General features: G+C 43.8%; 1 protein-coding gene across 13 annotated transcripts in view; it reads left to right on the top strand.

Annotated features, from left to right (window-relative positions):
• sox6 (SRY-box transcription factor 6) overlaps positions 1–21051 on the top strand; it is a 200594-nt gene that overhangs the window by 97639 nt on the left and 81904 nt on the right. For all 13 annotated transcript variants that reach the window (XR_004206768.1, XR_004206765.1, XR_004206766.1 and 10 more), the window contains one exon: positions 7604–7693. Coding sequence is in view for 9 of the 13 variants with exons in the window: in XM_031813468.1 (XP_031669328.1) it covers positions 7604–7693 (90 nt within the window). In the remaining 4 variants the exon portion in view is untranslated. The remainder of the gene's footprint in view (positions 1–7603; positions 7694–21051) is intronic.

Here is a 21051-nt window from a genome sequence, read left to right on the forward strand (position 1 = left end):
TATCTGGGGGAGTGTATTGCTGTTGTGTATCTGTACTGAGGGAGGGCTGTTATCTGGGGGAGTGTATTGCTGTTGTGTATCTGTACTGAGGGAGGGCTGTTATCTGGGGGAGTGTATTGCTGTTGTGTATCTGTACTGAGGGAGGGCTGTTATCTGGGGGAGTGTATTGCTGTTGTGTATCTGTACTGAGGGAGGGCTGTTATCTGGGGGAGTGTATTGCTGTTGTGTATCTGTACTGAGGGAGGGCTGTTATCTGGGGGAGTGTATTGCTGTTGTGTATCTGTACTGAGGGAGGGCTGTTATCTGGGGGAGTGTATTGCTGTTGTGTATCTGTACTGAGGGAGGGCTGTTATCTGGGGGAGTGTATTGCTGTTGTGTATCTGTACTGAGGGAGGGCTGTTATCTGGGGGAGTGTATTGCTGTTGTGTATCTGTACTGAGGGAGGGCTGTTATCTGGGGGAGTGTATTGCTGTTGTGTATCTGTACTGAGGGAGGGCTGTTATCTGGGGGAGTGTATTGCTGTTGTGTATCTGTACTGAGGGAGGGCTGTTATCTGGGGGAGTGTATTGCTGTTGTGTATCTGTACTGAGGGAGGGCTGTTATCTGGGGGAGTGTATTGCTGTTGTGTATCTGTACTGAGGGAGGGCTGTTATCTGGGGGAGTGTATTGCTGTTGTGTATCTGTACTGAGGGAGGGATGTTATCTGGGGGAGTGTATTGCTGTTGTGTATCTGTACTGAGGGAGGGCTGTTATCTGGGGGAGTGTATTGCTGTTGTGTATCTATACTGAGGGAGGGCTGTTATCTGGGGGAGTGTATTGTTGTTGTGTATCTGTACTGAGGGAGGGCTGTTATCTGGGGGAGTGTATTGCTGTTGTGTATCTGTACTGAGGGAGGGCTGTTATCTGGGGGAGTGTATTGCTGTTGTGTATCTATACTGAGGGAGGGCTGTTATCTGGGGGAGTGTATTGTTGTTGTGTATCTGTACTGAGGGAGGGCTGTTATCTGGGGGAGTGTATTGCTGTTGTGTATCTGTACTGAGGGAGGGCTGTTATCTGGGGGAGTGTATTGCTGTTGTGTATCTGTACTGAGGGAGGGCTGTTATCTGGGGGAGTGTATTGCTGTTGTGTATCTGTACTGAGGGGGGGCTGTTATCTGGGGGAGTGTATTGCTGTTGTGTATCTGTACTGAGGGAGGGCTGTTATCTGGGGGAGTGTATTGCTGTTGTGTATCTGTACTGAGGGAGGGCTGTTATCTGGGGGAGTGTATTGCTGTTGTGTATTTGTACTGAGGGAGGGCTGTTATCTGGGGGAGTGTATTGCTGTTGTTTATCTGTACTGAGGGAGGGCTGTTATCTGGGGGAGTGTATTGCTGTTGTGTATCTGTACTGAGGGAGGGCTGTTATCTGGGGGAGTGTATTGCTGTTGTGTATCTGTACTGAGGGAGGGCTGTTATCTGGGGGAGTGTATTGCTGTTGTGTATCTGTACTGAGGGAGGGCTGTTATCTGGGGGAGTGTATTGCTGTTGTGTATCTGTACTGAGGGAGGGCTGTTATCTGGGGGAGTGTATTGCTGTTGTGTATCTGTACTGAGGGAGGGCTGTTATCTGGGGGAGTGTATTGCTGTTGTTTATCTGTACTGAGGGAGGGCTGTTATCTGGGGGAGTGTATTGCTGTTGTGTATCTGTACTGAGGGAGGGCTGTTATCTGGGGGAGTGTATTGCTGTTGTGTATCTGTACTGAGGGAGGGCTGTTATCTGGGGGAGTGTATTGCTGTTGTGTATCTGTACTGAGGGAGGGCTGTTATCTGGGGGAGTGTATTGCTGTTGTGTATCTGTACTGAGGGAGGGCTGTTATCTGGGGGAGTGTATTGCTGTTGTGTATCTGTACTGAGGGAGGGCTGTTATCTGGGGGAGTGTATTGCTGTTGTGTATCTGTACTGAGGGAGGGCTGTTATCTGGGGGAGTGTATTGCTGTTGTGTATCTGTACTGAGGGAGGGCTGTTATCTGGGGGAGTGTATTGCTGTTGTGTATCTGTACTGAGGGAGGGCTGTTATCTGGGGGAGTGTATTGCTGTTGTGTATCTGTACTGAGGGAGGGCTGTTATCTGGGGGAGTGTATTGCTGTTGTGTATCTGTACTGAGGGAGGGCTGTTATCTGGGGGAGTGTATTGCTGTTGTGTATCTGTACTGAGGGAGGGCTGTTATCTGGGGGAGTGTATTGCTGTTGTGTATCTGTACTGAGGGAGGGCTGTTATCTGGGGGAGTGTATTGCTGTTGTGTATCTGTACTGAGGGAGGGCTGTTATCTGGGGGAGTGTATTGCTGTTGTGTATCTGTACTGAGGGAGGGCTGTTATCTGGGGGAGTGTATTGCTGTTGTGTATCTGTACTGAGGGAGGGCTGTTATCTGGGGGAGTGTATTGCTGTTGTGTATCTGTACTGAGGGAGGGCTGTTATCTGGGGGAGTGTATTGCTGTTGTGTATCTGTACTGAGGGAGGGCTGTTATCTGGGGGAGTGTATTGCTGTTGTGTATCTGTACTGAGGGAGGGATGTTATCTGGGGGAGTGTATTGCTGTTGTGTATCTGTACTGAGGGAGGGCTGTTATCTGGGGGAGTGTATTGCTGTTGTGTATCTATACTGAGGGAGGGCTGTTATCTGGGGGAGTGTATTGTTGTTGTGTATCTGTACTGAGGGAGGGCTGTTATCTGGGGGAGTGTATTGCTGTTGTGTATCTGTACTGAGGGAGGGCTGTTATCTGGGGGAGTGTATTGCTGTTGTGTATCTATACTGAGGGAGGGCTGTTATCTGGGGGAGTGTATTGTTGTTGTGTATCTGTACTGAGGGAGGGCTGTTATCTGGGGGAGTGTATTGCTGTTGTGTATCTGTACTGAGGGAGGGCTGTTATCTGGGGGAGTGTATTGCTGTTGTGTATCTGTACTGAGGGAGGGCTGTTATCTGGGGGAGTGTATTGCTGTTGTGTATCTGTACTGAGGGGGGGCTGTTATCTGGGGGAGTGTATTGCTGTTGTGTATCTGTACTGAGGGAGGGCTGTTATCTGGGGGAGTGTATTGCTGTTGTGTATCTGTACTGAGGGAGGGCTGTTATCTGGGGGAGTGTATTGCTGTTGTGTATCTGTACTGAGGGAGGGCTGTTATCTGGGGGAGTGTATTGCTGTTGTGTATCTGTACTGAGGGAGGGCTGTTATCTGGGGGAGTGTATTGCTGTTGTTTATCTGTACTGAGGGAGGGCTGTTATCTGGGGGAGTGTATTGCTGTTGTGTATCTGTACTGAGGGAGGGCTGTTATCTGGGGGAGTGTATTGCTGTTGTGTATCTGTACTGAGGGAGGGCTGTTATCTGGGGGAGTGTATTGCTGTTGTGTATCTGTACTGAGGGAGGGCTGTTATCTGGGGGAGTGTATTGCTGTTGTGTATCTGTACTGAGGGAGGGCTGTTATCTGGGGGAGTGTATTGCTGTTGTGTATCTGTACTGAGGGAGGGCTGTTATCTGGGGGAGTGTATTGCTGTTGTGTATCTGTACTGAGGGAGGGCTGTTATCTGGGGGAGTGTATTGCTGTTGTGTATCTGTACTGAGGGAGGGCTGTTATCTGGGGGAGTGTATTGCTGTTGTGTATCTGTACTGAGGGAGGGCTGTTATCTGGGGGAGTGTATTGCTGTTGTGTATCTATACTGAGGGAGGGCTGTTATCTGGGGGAGTGTATTGCTGTTGTGTATCTGTACTGAGGGAGGGCTGTTATCTGGGGGAGTGTATTGCTGTTGTGTATCTATACTGAGGGAGGGCTGTTATCTGGGGGAGTGTATTGTTGTTGTGTATCTGTACTGAGGGAGGGCTGTTATCTGGGGGAGTGTATTGCTGTTGTGTATCTGTACTGAGGGAGGGCTGTTATCTGGAGGAGTGTATTGCTGTTGTGTATCTGTACTGAGGGAGGGCTGTTATCTGGGGGAGTGTATTGCTGTTGTGTATCTGTACTGAGGGAGGGCTGTTATCTGGGGGAGTGTATTGCTGTTGTGTATCTGTACTGAGGGAGGGCTGTTATCTGGGGGAGTGTATTGCTGTTGTGTATCTGTACTGAGGGAGGGCTGTTATCTGGGGGAGTGTATTGCTGTTGTGTATCTGTACTGAGGGAGGGCTGTTATCTGGGGGAGTGTATTGCTGTTGTGTATCTGTACTGAAGGAGGGCTGTTATCTGGGGGAGTGTATTGCTGTTGTGTATCTGTACTGAGGGAGGGCTGTTATCTGGGGGAGTGTATTGCTGTTGTGTATCTGTACTGAGGGAGGGCTGTTATCTGGGGGAGTGTATTGCTGTTGTGTATCTGTACTGAGGGAGGGCTGTTATCTGGGGGAGTGTATTGCTGTTGTGTATCTGTACTGAGGGAGGGCTGTTATCTGGGGGAGTGTATTGCTGTTGTGTATCTGTACTGAGGGAGGGCTGTTATCTGGGGGAGTGTATTGCTGTTGTGTATCTGTACTGAGGGAGGGCTGTTATCTGGAGGAGTGTATTGCTGTTGTGTATCTGTACTGAGGGAGGGCTGTTATCTGGGGGAGTGTATTGCTGTTGTGTATCTGTACTGAGGGAGGGCTGTTATCTGGGGGAGTGTATTGCTGTTGTGTATCTGTACTGAGGGAGGGCTGTTATCTGGGGGAGTGTATTGCTGTTGTGTATCTGTACTGAGGGAGGGCTGTTATCTGGGGGAGTGTATTGCTGTTGTGTATCTGTACTGAGGGAGGGCTGTTATCTGGGGGAGTGTGTTGATGTTGTTGTGTATCTATACTGAGGGAGGGCTGTTATCTGGGGGAGTGTATTGCTGTTGTTGTGTATCTGTACTGAGGGAGGGCTGTTATCTGGGGGAGTGTATTGCTGTTGTGTATCTGTACTGAGGGAGGGCTGTTATCTGGGGGAGTGTATTGCTGTTGTGTATCTGTACTGAGGGAGGGCTGTTATCTGGGGGAGTGTATTGCTGTTGTGTATCTGTACTGAGGGAGGGCTGTTATCTGGGGGAGTGTGTTGATGTTGTTGTGTATCTATACTGAGGGAGGGCTGTTATCTGGGGGAGTGTATTGCTGTTGTTGTGTATCTGTACTGAGGGAGGGCTGTTATCTGGGGGAGTGTGTTGATGGGGATATGTCCGGGAGGGAGAGGAAGCTTGCTCACCCAGGGGTGAGGCCCATGGAAGAGAAGCGGAGCTCAGTCACTCCCCCTGCCCTCATCCCCTGTGTGTCTGTGATCCCACTGCCAGGCGGGGAAGCAGGGAGTCAACACACAACACACACACACACACACACACACACTGCACCTCTCTCATCTCGGTTCAGGGGGACAAACTGTGAGTTGGGGATTGGAAAGTCAATAAAGCAGAAGTAATGTTATAATGACCTGAGCCTGTGATGTCCTGTTGGCCTCTCTGCCACGGAGGAAGTGGACAATCAAACAAAATGGCCACTCCGGTCTTTTTGAAAGCCAACGTTAAACAGAGGCAGGCTAACCATTGAGACCCTATTACTCCCAGCCTCCCAGTCCCTCTGAACTTGATGTGTTTTCATAGTGAGGTATCATGTTTGGATTGTGGAAGTGAAGGGTGAAGACATTACACCCCAGATAAAAGGAATCATCAGCTGTGTACTTTCTAAACTGTTTACTTTCTAAATCCTCTCTCTTCCTCAGTCAGAGGAAGAGAGTCGATAATAACGGGAGAATGATCCAAACCATTTAGGATCTCCCTCTCTCTCTCTCTCTCTCTCTCTCTCTCTCTCTCTCTTGTTCTCTCTCTCTCACTCTCTTTCCCTCTTGCATGTCTCCTATTTTGTACAGTATAATGTAAGTTAGTATATCTGAAACATTAACAATTAAATTAAATATCAAATGTATTGTATAATGATACATCTTTACACAACAGATCTTGATCTAGATGATAATTGTATTCTGTTCGTTCCACTGCCTCCAGAGCATGTGATGACTACTATAACCTGAAAACACAAAGCACTCCTAAGACAATCCCTGAAGGCATCCAGAAGTATTCCAGAAGAATTGTACCCTTTAGTTGGCAGAAGCAGACCACAAATGAGCCATTGTCAGGAGAGTGGTTAAACCATTCCTGATGGAGTCCCAATGCTTTCTGTGAACTGCAACAATGTCTGCTTTTTCTGTTTGCCCTTTACTCCCTTTCAGAGTGAACAAACCCTGTCTTACACTCCATGTTGTCATCTTCAGGCAACATGACACTTGAAGACAATCTGTTTAGGGCTCCTGTTTTCAGGAGCAGTCATGTCAGTTAACACGGAGCCCGACTTAGAAACAACAGCAGCATGGTTCTATATTTACTAGAGAATAGACATCATTCCGGAACAGTTGACATGCAGTCTTAACTATCTATCAAGCCTTAACCAGCAGTATGAAGGTATGAGAGGAGATCTAGGACTGCTCTCATGGGTAAGTCAGGCATCAGCTGGTGGGTATGTCCACAGTGACAGCCCCACTGTGAGTAGGAGAGAGACAGATAGATAGACAGACAGACAGACAGCAGGGCCCTGCTTAGTGCTCATCCTGGATCTTGGTATAGTGGCCTGGCTGTCTTTGTGCAGTTCAGACAGTTGGCAGCGTGCCTGGGAGCCTACAGTTTGGCTTGGGGAGGGAGGTGGAGGGGATGGGAGGAGAGGGGTGGGTGGGTGGTGTTTGATGGGAACAGGCTGACCTCTGCGCAGTGCGGGGACCGGCGAGGCCCGGGTCGGCTGGGCCAGCAGTGTGTTCTTTATCAGCTACCACAACGACAGCATGGCAGATTCCAGCCATTCCTCCACTGATTCATTGTCAGCCGGACAAATGTTAATTGTTTTCATCACTGGTGGCTGTGAGAACGCTTGGACACACCCTGTCTCAACCCTTACCTCCTTCTTAATGTCTCTGCACTGTCTCTGCCCTTACCATGGCTATACTGTCTGTCTCCCCCTCTCTCACCCCATCTATCTGTCTAACCTTTTACCGTCTTCAATGGGTGCTCAAGAGTGAATGTGTTTTGATCTACCATCAGTAATTAGAGCTATTCAGTTGGGAAAGAAGTGAATGGTTTTTAGTTGTAATTAATAATATTAATTCTGAATGACAAGTGACATTGTCTTGTTTTAACCAAGAAGCTGTCAATGTTTTATTTTGACCGTTGGGGACAAGACACCTTTAGTGTGTATGTTTGTATTAACATACACAGCTAGTTTTGACAAGGAGTGTTGATGGGTGTGTTAGTTGTGTTAGTATTACTGGAGTGCTGAGGCATGCGTGAGAAATTGACACTTTTGGCATGTGAATGACAACAGAGAAAGCACCTCTCTTTAGAAACATATTTCCTCTACCTCCATTTTGTTATGAGAAGAAAAAGTTCAGGCTCCTTTTCATTGTTATACAAATACCAGTAATTCAATTCAAACTGAAATTACATTAATGAAATTGGAACCTTCAAAATATTATCGTAAAAATCTAAATACATTAAAATTGAATTTGGATTTGATGTACCCTTTCCTGAAAGAAATCCGTTGGAGAGGTGAATTTGAAAATGAAAGCATTTTAAAAGGTCTCTTTTCTTTCCCATGTCTTTCAGAATCCAGTTGCATGGAAACACTTCTGTCAAAAGACTGGAAAGAGAAGATGGAAAGGCTCGACACCGGTGATCTTCTGGGAGAAGTTAAAGGTAAGCTTGATGCTGAGGTCACTCAACCACAGAGCTCTCTTGTAAAGAGTGTCTTAAAGTGAGATTAACAAATCCTTCTATTCCTATCAGACATACATAATCTATACATAATCTAAGAAACAGGCTTGCACTCTGAAATGAGACAAAAGCTCTTGGCTGCCTTCCCTAGTTCTTTTCTGCACTTTCCTTATCTGTTATGTCAAAATGCCTCTATCCAGAGACCTCTCTTTAAATTCCAAACCCATTTCCCAGTCTGTCATTGTGTTTGAGTCTGTGGTTTACTGTTAGAGACTAGGTTGTGTCTGCTATATAAAAATATAAGACTAGAGACACTGCTTCCTACTCATGCAGTGTGTTCATGTCAAGAGAGAAGAGAGAGGAAAGAAGAGAGAGGAAGGAAAGTGCAGAGACGAGGAGAGCCCTCTCTCTTCTAGGTCTCTCACATCTCACACCTGCCTTGAGTCTGGTAGTGAACGCCCTGCACAGCCCAGCACAGCCCAGCTCTCCCTCCAAATCTGTATTTATGCGCGGGGAAGGTGGGCCTGAGCTGGGCAGGCGGCTGGGTTTTTTGCAGGTCCAGTTCCTAGCACTGACTGTTACTAAAAAGGTGTTTATGTAGCTAGCGGAGAGGAAGGCACAATAACAGCTGTCTGATAACACCAGGCTCCAGCTCTCTACCTCTCTCTCTACCTCTCTCTCTCTCACTCCCTCTCTCTCTCTCTCTCTGTCTCTCTCTCTCTCTCTCTGTCTCTCTCTCTCTCTCTCTCTCTACCTCTCTCTCTCTCTCTCTCTACCTCTCTCTCTCTCTCTACCTCTCTCTCTCTCTCTCTCTCTCTCTCTCTCTACCTTTCCTTCTTTTCTCTATCACTCGCTTCCCTGCCAACACCCATACTCTCAAGTCTGTATCTCACAACACAAAATGGTGTATATTAATGATTGTATTTTTAATATTTACATGAATATACTCATATCTATATATCCACGTCATTTAAGCTGAACAAAGACGATGCTGCTCTGCTCATCATGCACAATTGTAGTCATCAGAACTATTCAAAGACATCTGAAAGTAGCATTCTGCTAGCGCGTGCACTGGAAATGTTTTGCATTTTTTTATGATGTACTCCCACTTTAATAGCTCTTTTAATCATATGGTTGGCAATCATAAATAATATTTGTCCTTGGTTTTAATTATGGGATGACATTTTCTCTGTGTGCCAGGGAAGACAATAACTAATGCATGTTGTAATAAGTATATTCATGGTCAATAACCTTAATGAGCTGAAATATGAATCATGTCTTGGTAAACCAGATTCATTGTAGCTGACCCTGTAGATCAAAGTGCAGTGGAACAAATGTTTAAAATGATTTAGCCTTTTGAAAGCAGATCTATTTAAATTACAGGGCATTTTTCTGTTTGATAAATGGTAAGGGTGAGGTTATTCCACAGCGGTGTAAACAGGTGGGGAGGGAGCCTGATAATGCCCACTGTGGCCTTTGTTGACTCACATGCAAGGAGACACAGTGAACACTAGACTTAGAAATATAACTACTTTTCATATCACACCGGTAGGCTGTCTAAGGTTTTTAATTAGCCTGCCATTTCATATGACTGTAGACATTTCAAAGGACTGCTTTGTGCTCCCCCTTACAAATGTCTCTTTCTGCGTTTGAAGTCTGCCGGATGTAAATACTGGCAATTAAAAAGAAGCCCAGGGTTGGAGACACACAAGGTCCTCCTAATTAAAACACAAACAAAGACACCAAGCAGAAAACACCTTCTGATTACGATCTAAAGTGTTATGATGAATCAGAGTATTAATTGTTAGGTTATAATCCATACAAAGGGTAAGCATGCCGGTAGGTTTAAGTTAACGGAGGACAGTGCTGGATAAAGGCTAACATCTGTAAAAGCTACCTACTGCCTCAGTGGCCTTGATACTCATTCTCTACTCAGCGGACATTAAATCTTGAACCAATGGCATTGTACATTCTACCTAGACTACATCCTTTGTGGCATTGTTCCGTTGTTACAAAAGATTGCTTTTGATGTTCAAAGATAAATTAATGAAATATAAAATTCTGTCCCTTTTGAACCGAAAGACTGGTAATTTGTACGTTTCTTTCCTCACAAGGCTGCCTTCCTTTCAATCAGCGGTAGAGAATCTAAAAGTCTCTGTAGTTTTTGCTCAACTGCTTTCCATATTTTCCACCTTATGAACCTGTCACCTTGTCGTACTGTTGTAGTTGCAAAAGGAGGAATCTGCTGGGTTAAGACTCGCAGTGGAATTATCACACAGGAGGAGACAATAGGTGGAACAGAATTTTGACCGAAGGCTTCACTTCACCAATGAAAAGAAGTGCATTCTTTTACACTATGCATTTGTGTTCAGACATGCCCAGACTACATTATGCTCTTGGGGTGAAACACAAAGTACAGTAAACAAAACAATGGTATCCAAACATCTGGCTTTCCTTTATCTTACACCCAGTTCTACGCAACCAAGCATTTAGTGCCTCACGTACATAGTTATAGTGTATTGTCATGTGCTTTCCTGCACTAGAATGGGTCTGTGGTTAAACTGATACTGGTACTTCCAGTAAAATGGAGACAGTTTGAACTGTTTCCATCAATACAGGATAGGAAGTATGCTTAACAGAGACATAGAGAATAGAATGATTTGGGTGTAATGATGTCAGATGTTTATCAGCCTTGTCCTTTAAGCTGTGAGAGATGAACAGCTGCAGGAAGAGAGAGGGAGGGAACGGTTTGTGAAGGGGTATTAGTGGTGGATTACTTTTCACCAGCCGATTCCAGAGGTAACTGTTTGTTTTCATACCTGAGCTTAGCTGTCAATCATGAGGAACGGTGAGAAGGGAGATGAGATCTCCTGAACAAAACCACAGAGCAAGAGAGGGAGGTGTGGGGGGAAAGAGTGAGAGGGAGGGAGGGAGAGAGGAAGAAAGCAAGATAGAGGGAGAGGAGAGAGAGAGCACAGAGAAAGATAGAGAGACCTGGGACATGGTTGCTCAGACATGAGGCTGTTTTAATTATGGTCCTTCAAAGAGAATCTCTTTCTGTGAAAGCTGTGCCACAACGGCAGAGAGATCTCATTCACTATAGTATGTTTCCAGTATTCCTGTCCTTTATTCTGGCTGTACTGCTTAAGTTTGTAAATTGTTTTTTAAATGGTCAATGATGGGGAGGTGCCTATTGTGGTTGTTTGATTTCATTGAATCATTACAAGCCATACCCTCCTTTATACAATAAAACATGGACTTTTTTTGTGTTTTAGGCTGATATTTTGGATGAAAACCGGAGTGATTTTAGCTAGCCTCTCTCCGTGCCTCACATATGTCAGTTGAAGAATTCAGGTGATGTGCATGTATTTCATGTAAATTCCATTGGAATGTGAATGCAGGTTTATGGAGGAAAGGCTTGGTCAAATAAGCTCTCCCTGTGCAGTGTGGCTTTCATGTATACTCAATCAGGGCCTTTGAGACCCACACACTGCAGGACTGTTTAACTTTCCCTGTAGCCATCCAGTGTCCGACAGCCCCCCGAAAAAAACGGCAAAGCATTTATTCAACTGAAGAAAAAATGTGGTAGTTAAATTGGAACACAAACTGCATTCATTTTCTCGGAAAGTTTGATAAAAAATGAAGCTAAGCATTGTACATTTGCGTTAAAATGGCAGCTTCAATTCTATATAAACTAAAATCAAGCCTCTTGCACTTTCATAATCAATTTGTGAATGCTGTCTACGTGACAGTGGCGGGGTGCACATTGACAGTCCTGTGGCAGACAGATAAGTAGAAGCTCTTTAAGGGGAGAGCGAGGAGCGGGGCCGGGCAGGGCCGCAGCTGAGACTGATTTGATGCTGCTCCTACCTGGCCTCGCCTCTCCCATCCCGACAGAGGACTACTGTGTGGACACAGAGCTGGGGTTGTTCAGCCAGCTGGGTTTACTTCAAAACATGATTATTATATTTAACATTCAGCTTCATTCTTAATGGCTCTAATAAAGTCTAGAGCGAATGCCAATGGAGATTTCACACTATATCTGCAAATACACGCGGAATCACAAGTGGGAGCACATTTTTATCGGCACAGGAAAACATTGTCATTTCATGTTTCTTTCTCCTACTTTCTTTGTGAAACCCCATCAATATAAATCCTTTACCTCGAGTTTCCAGCTCTAAAATACTACCCTGTTTCAAAATATTCACACAAAATACTCACACCATGTGCAGTAAAAACTAAAAATGTCACTAATAAACAGTGCATAAACATAAAAAAATCTCTCTCAAAATATTATAAATTGCTTCTTAGTGGAATTGAATGTAAGGTGGTAAATGTGACTGTCATGAAGTCTAAATGACCTAGTGAATCTGTGTTATACAGCTATGTGTATTTTGAGGGGAGAGCTGTGTATGTTTGATAGTCTAAATGACCTAGTGAATCTGTGTTATACAGCTATGTGTATTTTGAGGGGAGAGCTGTGTATGTTTGATAGTGAAACCTCTATTTAGAGGGGGGGGGGCGTAGGGAGGGACCATCTCAGCCCATCACACACTGAAATATCCCTCCAATTCCCCCAATTCAAAAGTGCCACAGTTTGCATTTTTCTCCCAACACTTCAATAGTCTTCTGTTGGCCCTGTGTACCCAGGTGAAATATGAGACACCGTAAATCATTATTCTTCAGACTGCATTTGCGAAATGAATGTATGGGCCTAATGCCCTCTGTTTTTCTCCCTTAATGAATTGAGGAATTTAGCTTGTGGCGTCGGCTGCAGAAAGGAACACCTTGTCTGTGTGTGTGTGTGTCTGTCTGTCTGTCTGTCTGTCTGTCTGTCTGTCTGTCTGTCTGTCTGTCTGTCTGTCTGTCTGTCTGTCTGTCTGTCCGCTCTTTCTTTCTCACTCCTGGCTCTGTGTTTTGAGAGGAGCCATGCAGACAGGAGTGGGTTTGGTGGTGTCTGGGTCAGCCGCTGCTGGTGTCGGTGTGGGCAGAAGCCCTGTGCCATGGAACCAGACATGGGGATGGTTCTCTGACCAGACAGGGCCTCTGGATGACTGGCTGCACATTTAATACTTTAATACATTTCACACTTAAAATCATGTTTACATTTTACTTCCAAATTTCATTGTGTTTACATTTAATTTACCAAATTATATTTACTATTACTACAAATAATTTGCTTCTTTCTTGGTTGACAGACACACAGGTAACCCGTTTATTAAGAATGCAATAATCAATTTATATCTTAAGTTACTACCAGGAATCACTAGCAATCCTTATTTTAACGATTGACAAATATACACCTCTCTCACTTATAGATGTGTAGTAAATGGAATTATTTATCAGTCTCCCAGCCGCAAAGTAAATTGCATCCTCACAGCCGTGTAATGCTGCTTAAGCACTGGCTGCTATGTCTGGGCTGGGTTAGTACATGTCACGCTGGATTTCCCCCTACAGCTGCTCTAGTGCTACGGCTCCCGAGTCAGCCCCTCTGCTGATCTACCACCAGACACGGAGACACAACACACACACATACGCTCACACACACACAAGCACGCACATACACACACACACACGCACATACACACACGCGCGCACACGCACGCACATATACACACACGCGTGCACATACACACTAGAGTTTGGCCGATTATGATTTTCCAACGCCGATACCGATTATTGGAGGACCACAAAAAGCTGATACCGATTAATCTGCCGATTTTTATATATATATATATATATATATATATATATATATATATATATATATATATATATATTTGTAATAAATGACAATTACAACAATACTGAATGAACAATGAACACTTTTATTTTAACTTAATATAATACATTAATTAAATCAATTTAGTCTCAAATAAATAATGAAACATGTTCAATTTGGTTTAAATAATGCAAAACAGTGTTGAAGAAGAAAGTAAAAGTGCAATATGTGCCATGTAAGAAAGCTAACGTTTAAGTTCCTTGCTCACAACATGAGAACATATGAAAGTTGGTGGTTCCTTTTAACATGAGTCTTCAATATTCCCAGTAAGAAGTTTTAGGTTGTAGTTATTATAGGAATTATAGGACTATTTCTCTCTACACCATTTGTATATCATATACCTTTGACTATTGGATGTTCTTATAGGCACTTTGGTATTGCCAGCCTAATCTCGGGAGTTGATAGGTTTGAAGTCATTAACAGCGCAATGCTTCAAGCATTGCTAAGAGCTGCTGGCAAACGCATTAAAATGCTGTTTGAATGCATGCTTATGAGCTTGCAGCTGCCTACCACCACTCAGACTGCTCTATCAAATACCAAATCATATACTTAATTATAATATAATAAACACACAGAAATACCAGCCTTTGGTCATTAATATGGTCAAATCCGTAAACACTCTTTTCGAAAACAAAACATTTATTCTTTCAGTGAAATATGGAACCGTTCCGTATTTTATCAAACGGGTGGCATCCCTAAGTCTAAATATTGCTGTTATATTGCACAACCTTCAATGTTATGTCATATTTATGTAAGTTAATATTGCCTGCTAGTTAATATTGCCTGCTAGTTAATATTGCCTGCTAGTTAATATTGCCTGCTAGTTAATATTGCCTCCTAGTTAATATTGCCTGCTAACATTAATTTATTTTAATTTTTAACTACATATGCAGGTTTATAAAAATATACTTCAAATCAAATCAAATGTATTTCTATAGCCCTTTGTACATCAGCTGATATCTCAAAGTGCTGTACAGAAACCCAGCCTAAAACCCCAAACAGCAAGCAATGCAGGTGTAGAAGCACGATACTTGTGTATTGATTTTAAGAAAGGCCTGGATGTTTATGGTTAGCTACATTTGTGCAACGATTGTGCTTTTTTGCGAATGCGCTTTTGTTAAATCATCACCCGTTTGGCGAAGTTGAAGTAGGCTGTGATTCGATGATAAATTAACAGGCACCACACTGATTATATGCAATGCAGATCAAGCTAGTTAGTCTAGTAATATCATCAACCATGTGTAGTTAACTAGTGATTATGTGAAGATTGATTGTATTTTATAAGATAAGTTTAATGCTAGCTATCAACTTACCTTGACTCCTTGCAGCCACAAGGTCCTTTTGATGCTGCACTCGCGTAACAGGTGGTCAGCCTGCCACCCAGCCTCCTAGTGGATGCAATGTGATTGGCCATAATCGGCATCCAAAAAAGGCTGGTTACCAATTGTAATGAAAACCATGCCGATTAATCGGTCGACCTCTAATACACACACACACACACACACACACACACACACACACACACACACACACACACACACACACACACACACACACACACACACACACACACACACACACACACACAACATTTGTCAACATCTTCAGAAATCAAGGACAACATTTGTGAAAGTGTCACAACTTCCGCCGAAGTTGGTGCCTCTCCTTGTTCGGGCGGCGTTCGGCGGTCGTCGTCACCGGCTTTCTAGCTGCCACCAATCTATGTTTCTTTTCCTATTTGTTTTGTCTTGATTGTACACAGCTGGTTCCCATTACCTTAGAATTATTTTCCCTATTTAACCCCCTGGTTCCCAATATGTTTTGTGCGTGTTTGTTCCTTGTTGAGTGTTATTGGACTGCTGTGTCATGGTGTGTTTTCCCTGCGTGGAATTTTATGGTTGTTTCTTTTCGAGTGAAGTACGTTATTTTACTCAGTTCTGTGTCCTGCGCCTGACTCCATCCTCACCGCTGCACACTGACACTTGACAGAAAGAAAAGAACATGAGATGCAATCCCTCATATTATGGTTCTAAATAAACCAGGGTAGATGCATGAAGTTATAGCCCAGACCAGTGAATTGGTTCAATGCAAGAAAACACACATTCCCTTCCGTTCCAAGGTTTTCCTGACCATTGTTCAGACCGAGAGCTCCCTTTGTTGTTCTCTAGACAACTCCGATGTGAGGGAGGGAGGCCCTGAAAGCTGATCAGTGTTTTGTAGCATTTTATAATAAACCTGGACTAGAAGTGCTTCTCCTTACATGAAAGCAGGAAGAAGTCATTACCATACACGTCATGAGGGATGACTGGATGATGGAGAAAATCTAGTGTACCTCGTTGTGTGCTTCAAGCTTTGTCACATGACTTGCCAGTGTGGTCAGCGCCCTACAGATCCCTTTAATTACAGTTCGTCCTCTCCTTCGATAATGGTTCCTGTTGAAAACACAGACTGAACTGTCTCGTCTCTGGGTGGGATTATGGTTCCCTCTGTGAAGATAGCAGTCTGTTATCAGTGTTCAGCCGTATCTGTTCAGGTCTGTAAGGCTGCTATCGTCTAGCTCTGATGAAGTACCTCGTCCGATGTCACTGATACACAGTGGAGTGCTGAGGCTTTTACATTAGCATAATTACACTGAAGAGGCAAGCCTCTTCCATCGTTGTATTATTAGCCTGAATTTGTGTTCAGTGTGAATGTCAGGCCTCTTCCGTCGTTGTATTATTAGCCTACATTAGTGTTCAGTGTGAACGTCAGGCCTCTTCCGTCGTTGTATTATTAGCCTACATTAGTGTTCAGTGTGAACGTCAGACCTCTTCCATCGTTGTATTATTAGCCTGCATTAGTGTTCAGTGTGAACGTCAGGCCTCTTCCGTCGTTGTATTATTAGCCTGCATTAGTGTTCAGTGTGAACGTCAGGCCTCTTCCATCGTTGTATTATTAGCCTACATTAGTGTTCAATGTGAACGTCAGGCCTCTTCAGTCGTTGTATTATTAGCCTGCATTAGTGTTCAGTGTGAACGTCAGGCCTCTTCAGTCATTGTATTATTAGCCTGAATTAGTGTTCAGTGTGAACGTCAGGCCTCTTCAGTCGTTGTATTATTAGCCTGCATTAGTGTTCAGTGTGAACGTCAGGCTTCTTCAGTCGTTGTATTATTAGCCTGCATTAGTGTTCAGTGTGAACTTCAGGCCTCTTCAGTCATTGTATTATTAGCCTACATTAGTGTTCAGTGTGAATGTCAGGCCTCTTCAGTCGTTGTATTATTAGCCTGCATTAGTGTTCAGTGTGAACGTCAGGCCTCTTCAGTCGTTGTATTATTAGCCTGCATTAGTGTTCAGTGTGAACTTCAGGCCTCTTCAGTCATTGTATTATTAGCCTACATTAGTGTTCAGTGTGAACGTCAGGCCTCTTCCATCGTTGTATTATTAGCCTACATTAGTGTTCAATGTGAACGTCAGGCCTCTTCAGTCGTTGTATTATTAGCCTGCATTAGTGTTCAGTGTGAACGTCAGGCCTCTTCAGTCATTGTATTATTAGCCTGAATTAGTGTTCAGTGTGAACGTCAGGCCTCTTCAGTCGTTGTATTATTAGCCTGCATTAGTGTTCAGTGTGAACGTCAGGCTTCTTCAGTCGTTGTATTATTAGCCTGCATTAGTGTTCAGTGTGAACTTCAGGCCTCTTCAGTCATTGTATTATTAGCCTACATTAGTGTTCAGTGTGAATGTCAGGCCTCTTCAGTCGTTGTATTATTAGCCTGCATTAGTGTTCAGTGTGAACGTCAGGCCTCTTCAGTCGTTGTATTATTAGCCTGCATTAGTGTTCAGTGTGAACTTCAGGCCTCTTCAGTCATTGTATTATTAGCCTACATTAGTGTTCAGTGTGAACGACAGGCCGATGAAGTACGCTTTTATTATTAACCACCTGGAGCGTCAATCAAAACACTTTTTGAGAAATATTTAGAAAATATATGTTAAACACTTGGGGAGACGTTGCTATAGATGCAGAAAGGATGTCTATATAGGGAGATAGAATTAACACACACACTGCAACCAAATGACTTTAGTACAGTATACTCACATCAGCATAAGCAAACTCTTCCCAGTGGTTTTAGATGGTGTCTGTTTCTAGCAGTTCCCTGCTGATGGATAACCACTCCATGGGGAATTCATGGCCATGTAGTCCAGTATCTAAGGTTGTGAGGATTGATGGTCTGGGCTGCCATAGCCTGACATGTTGGTGTGTCCTTACTCATGCTTGTTAATGATGGTTTATTGGCAGGATGAACAGTTTTATATCATCACAGAGGCAGCAGGCCAGGTAAAACAGCTCATATTGTCTCTGTTCGTTCTGACTCGGGCACCCAGGTACTTTAATACCGTTTTTACTTGAAACACATATGGCCTTAGAGCATTTCTGAACAAGCGTATATACAAGCCTAAAACATAGTTAAGGTTAAGTCAAATCTCTGTAGCTCGTCAAATACCCTTTTGTTGTCTCTGGTTGTGCTTGCTTAGCAGGCTCATAGCCAGTTGTTTTATCCTATGGATTATTTAGGCTACACAAGACAAAGATTTAGTTTTAGCAGTCACAATGTATAATATTAATGTAGATTTACTGACAACATTAATATATGAATGGTATTTGAAAGGCATAGTCATCTGCACCATCATTTTTACTGGGAAACATTCTGTTGTGTGTGTGTGTATTTGTTTGTGTTTGTATGTGCAAACGTGTATTTGTGTTGATTCAAAATTAGGATTTAATTGCTTTTGGAGCAAGGTCTCTGCCCCGAAAAATTCTTTCATTGCAAGGCTACAGGAAGCAGTACTAGATTCCATTAGCAGTAATTCAATTGTATCTTTGTATTTTTTTCTTCTTTAGAAGACATGAACATGGGGTCAGAGGACTACTGAGTTCATATTAGTGTTACAAATTGTATTGCACTGAACACACCAGCGCTACAGAATCATCACCCTGTGTGTACTGTGTATACTGTGTGTGTGTGTGCGTGTGTGTGTGTGTGTGCGCGTTCGTGCGTGCCTGTGTCTGTGCAGTGCATACATTCAGCCAGCGGTGTTACCCTTTCTCATGTGGATGAGCATCCCAGTCAGCTCCTGCCTTCAGCACGCCAGGCATGCTAGCTATGTGCAGTGTGTGTCCGGACACAGCCCGGCACAATTGCAGCATTTAGACAAGTCTTAATTTACTTAGGATGGGCTGGCAGCATATGGGAGGATCCACAATAGCTGACTGATGGAGGGACAAAGAAATTGCAGTGTTCTGGTGTAAAAAAAAACTGCATTCAGATTGGGTCATAATGGCTCAGCTGTCCTAACCAAAGGAAGGGACAGAATAAGGTGCCTTGTGATTTTTCTCTCTTCACCCCCGTTCCTTTTCTCCTTTTTTGTGCCTGAATCTTTTATCTGCGTTACTCACCAGGGACTCTTCAAAGTAACAAGCCTCCTTCTTTTCCCTGGTGCTGGACTTGGAACCCAAATTAGAGACTGCTTGATTAGAAGAAAGCGAAGGGGGCCAAGAGAGAGAGATGTGGGTATTGGACAGAACAAATCACACCCCTACAAAGTGCCTTTTATCCACAGACTCCAAGGCCCGACTCCCCTCCCAGCAACCATGGCCCGCTTGTTTTTATCTTATCATTTATTTAGTCGCTCGTTTGGTTGATGTTTTCTGCCCTACTTTGTGACGTTTAAAAGAGGCAGGCGTCTGAAAAGGTGAATGCTGAATGAGGTGGTGAACTTTGCTGTCTGTCTCCTCCAGAGTGTCAGTCTGGCATGTTCTCCATGAGCATGAGGTGAGAGGACAGGATCACCTGCCCACCCTCTAACCTGCCCGCTCAAGGGACATCCTGGGCCAGACTGGCTCCTGTTGCAGGCTGCTATTGTCCTTCTGACCCACTCTCAGCCAGGGGAAGCAGCCTGATCCAGCCCCAGCAGCCTGAGGCAGGGTGGGAGAATGAGGAAGCGCTCCCAGATTGTCACAACACATTAGAAGTGAGGAACCAGGCTGCTTCATGTAGTGAGGAGGCATCCCTCGGCTGTCCATCTCCCACTGCAAACGGGATGTGAGGAGACACGTTAACGGGCTGGCTTGGCCCCACCGCTGTTAAGAGCCATGCAATATGCAGGAAACTGCCTCTTTGTCAGCAGGCCGGTCAGACAAACACCGCCGCTGTCCTATACTGCACCGCCCAATAAAAGTTTTATCTGCATTTTAAAGCTGATCCATAATTTAGAGCAGGAGGAAAAGGATTTTTACACCAAACCAGGGCAACAAAAAACATATGTAGTATGACGTGGTGATGCTGATGTACAGGGAAGACATTGCTCAGGTCAAGTCAAATCAATTTTAGGCATTCAATGTTATGTTTTACAATCTTGTCTTATAAAAATATATTTTGGCTGATTGTAATTGTTTTAACAAGATTCACTGTCCAAATCAGCTTACTGAAAATCTTTTTATGTAAGAAACATTAAGTTTAAGCATTTAGATTATAACCTGTTCCAGAGAGACAAGACAATACAGTAGAGACAAGACAATACAGTAGAGACAATACAGTAGAGACAAGACAATACAGTAGAGACAAGACAATACAGTAGAGACAAGACAATACACTAGAGACAAGACAATACAGTAGAGACAAGACAATACAGTAGAGACAAGACAATACAGTAGAGACAAGACAATACAGTAGAGACAAGACAATACAGTAGAGACAAGACAATACACTAGAGACAAGACAATACAGTAGAGACAAGACAATACAGTAGAGACAAGACAATACACTAGAGACAAGACAATACAGTAGAGACAAGACAATGCACTAGAGACAAGACAATACAGTAGAGACAAGACAATGCACTAGAGACAAGACAATACAGTAGAGACAAGACAATACAGTAGAGACAAGACAATACAGTAGAGACAAGACAATACAGTAGAGACAAGACAGTACAGTAGAGACAAGACAATACAGTAGAGACAAGACAGTACAGTAGAGACAAGACAATACAGTAGAGACAAGACAATGCACTAGAGACAAGACAATACAGTAGAGACAAGACAATGCACTAGAGACAAGACAATACAGTAGAGACAAGACAATACAGTAGAGACAAGACAATACAGTAGAGACAAGACACTACAGTAGAGACAAGACAATACAGTAGAGACAAGACAGTACAGTAGAGACAAGACAATACAGTAGAGACAAGACAATACAGTAGAGACAAGACAGTACAGTAGAGACAAGACAATACAGTAGAGACAAGACAATGCACTAGAGACAAGACAGTACATTAGAGACAAGACAGTACAGTAGAGACAAGACAATACAGTAGAGACAAGACAGTACAGTAGAGACAAGACAATACAGTAGAGACAAGACAATGCACTAGAGACAAGACAGTACAGTAGAGACAAGACAGTACAGTAGAGACAAGACAATGCACTAGAGACAAGACAATACAGTAGAGACAAGACAGTACAGTAGAGACAAGACAATACAGTAGAGACAAGACAATGCACTAGAGACAAGACAATACA

This window comes from Oncorhynchus kisutch, linkage group LG3 (genome assembly GCF_002021735.2).
Source record: "Oncorhynchus kisutch isolate 150728-3 linkage group LG3, Okis_V2, whole genome shotgun sequence".
NCBI classification, from domain to species: domain Eukaryota; kingdom Metazoa; phylum Chordata; class Actinopteri; order Salmoniformes; family Salmonidae; genus Oncorhynchus; species Oncorhynchus kisutch.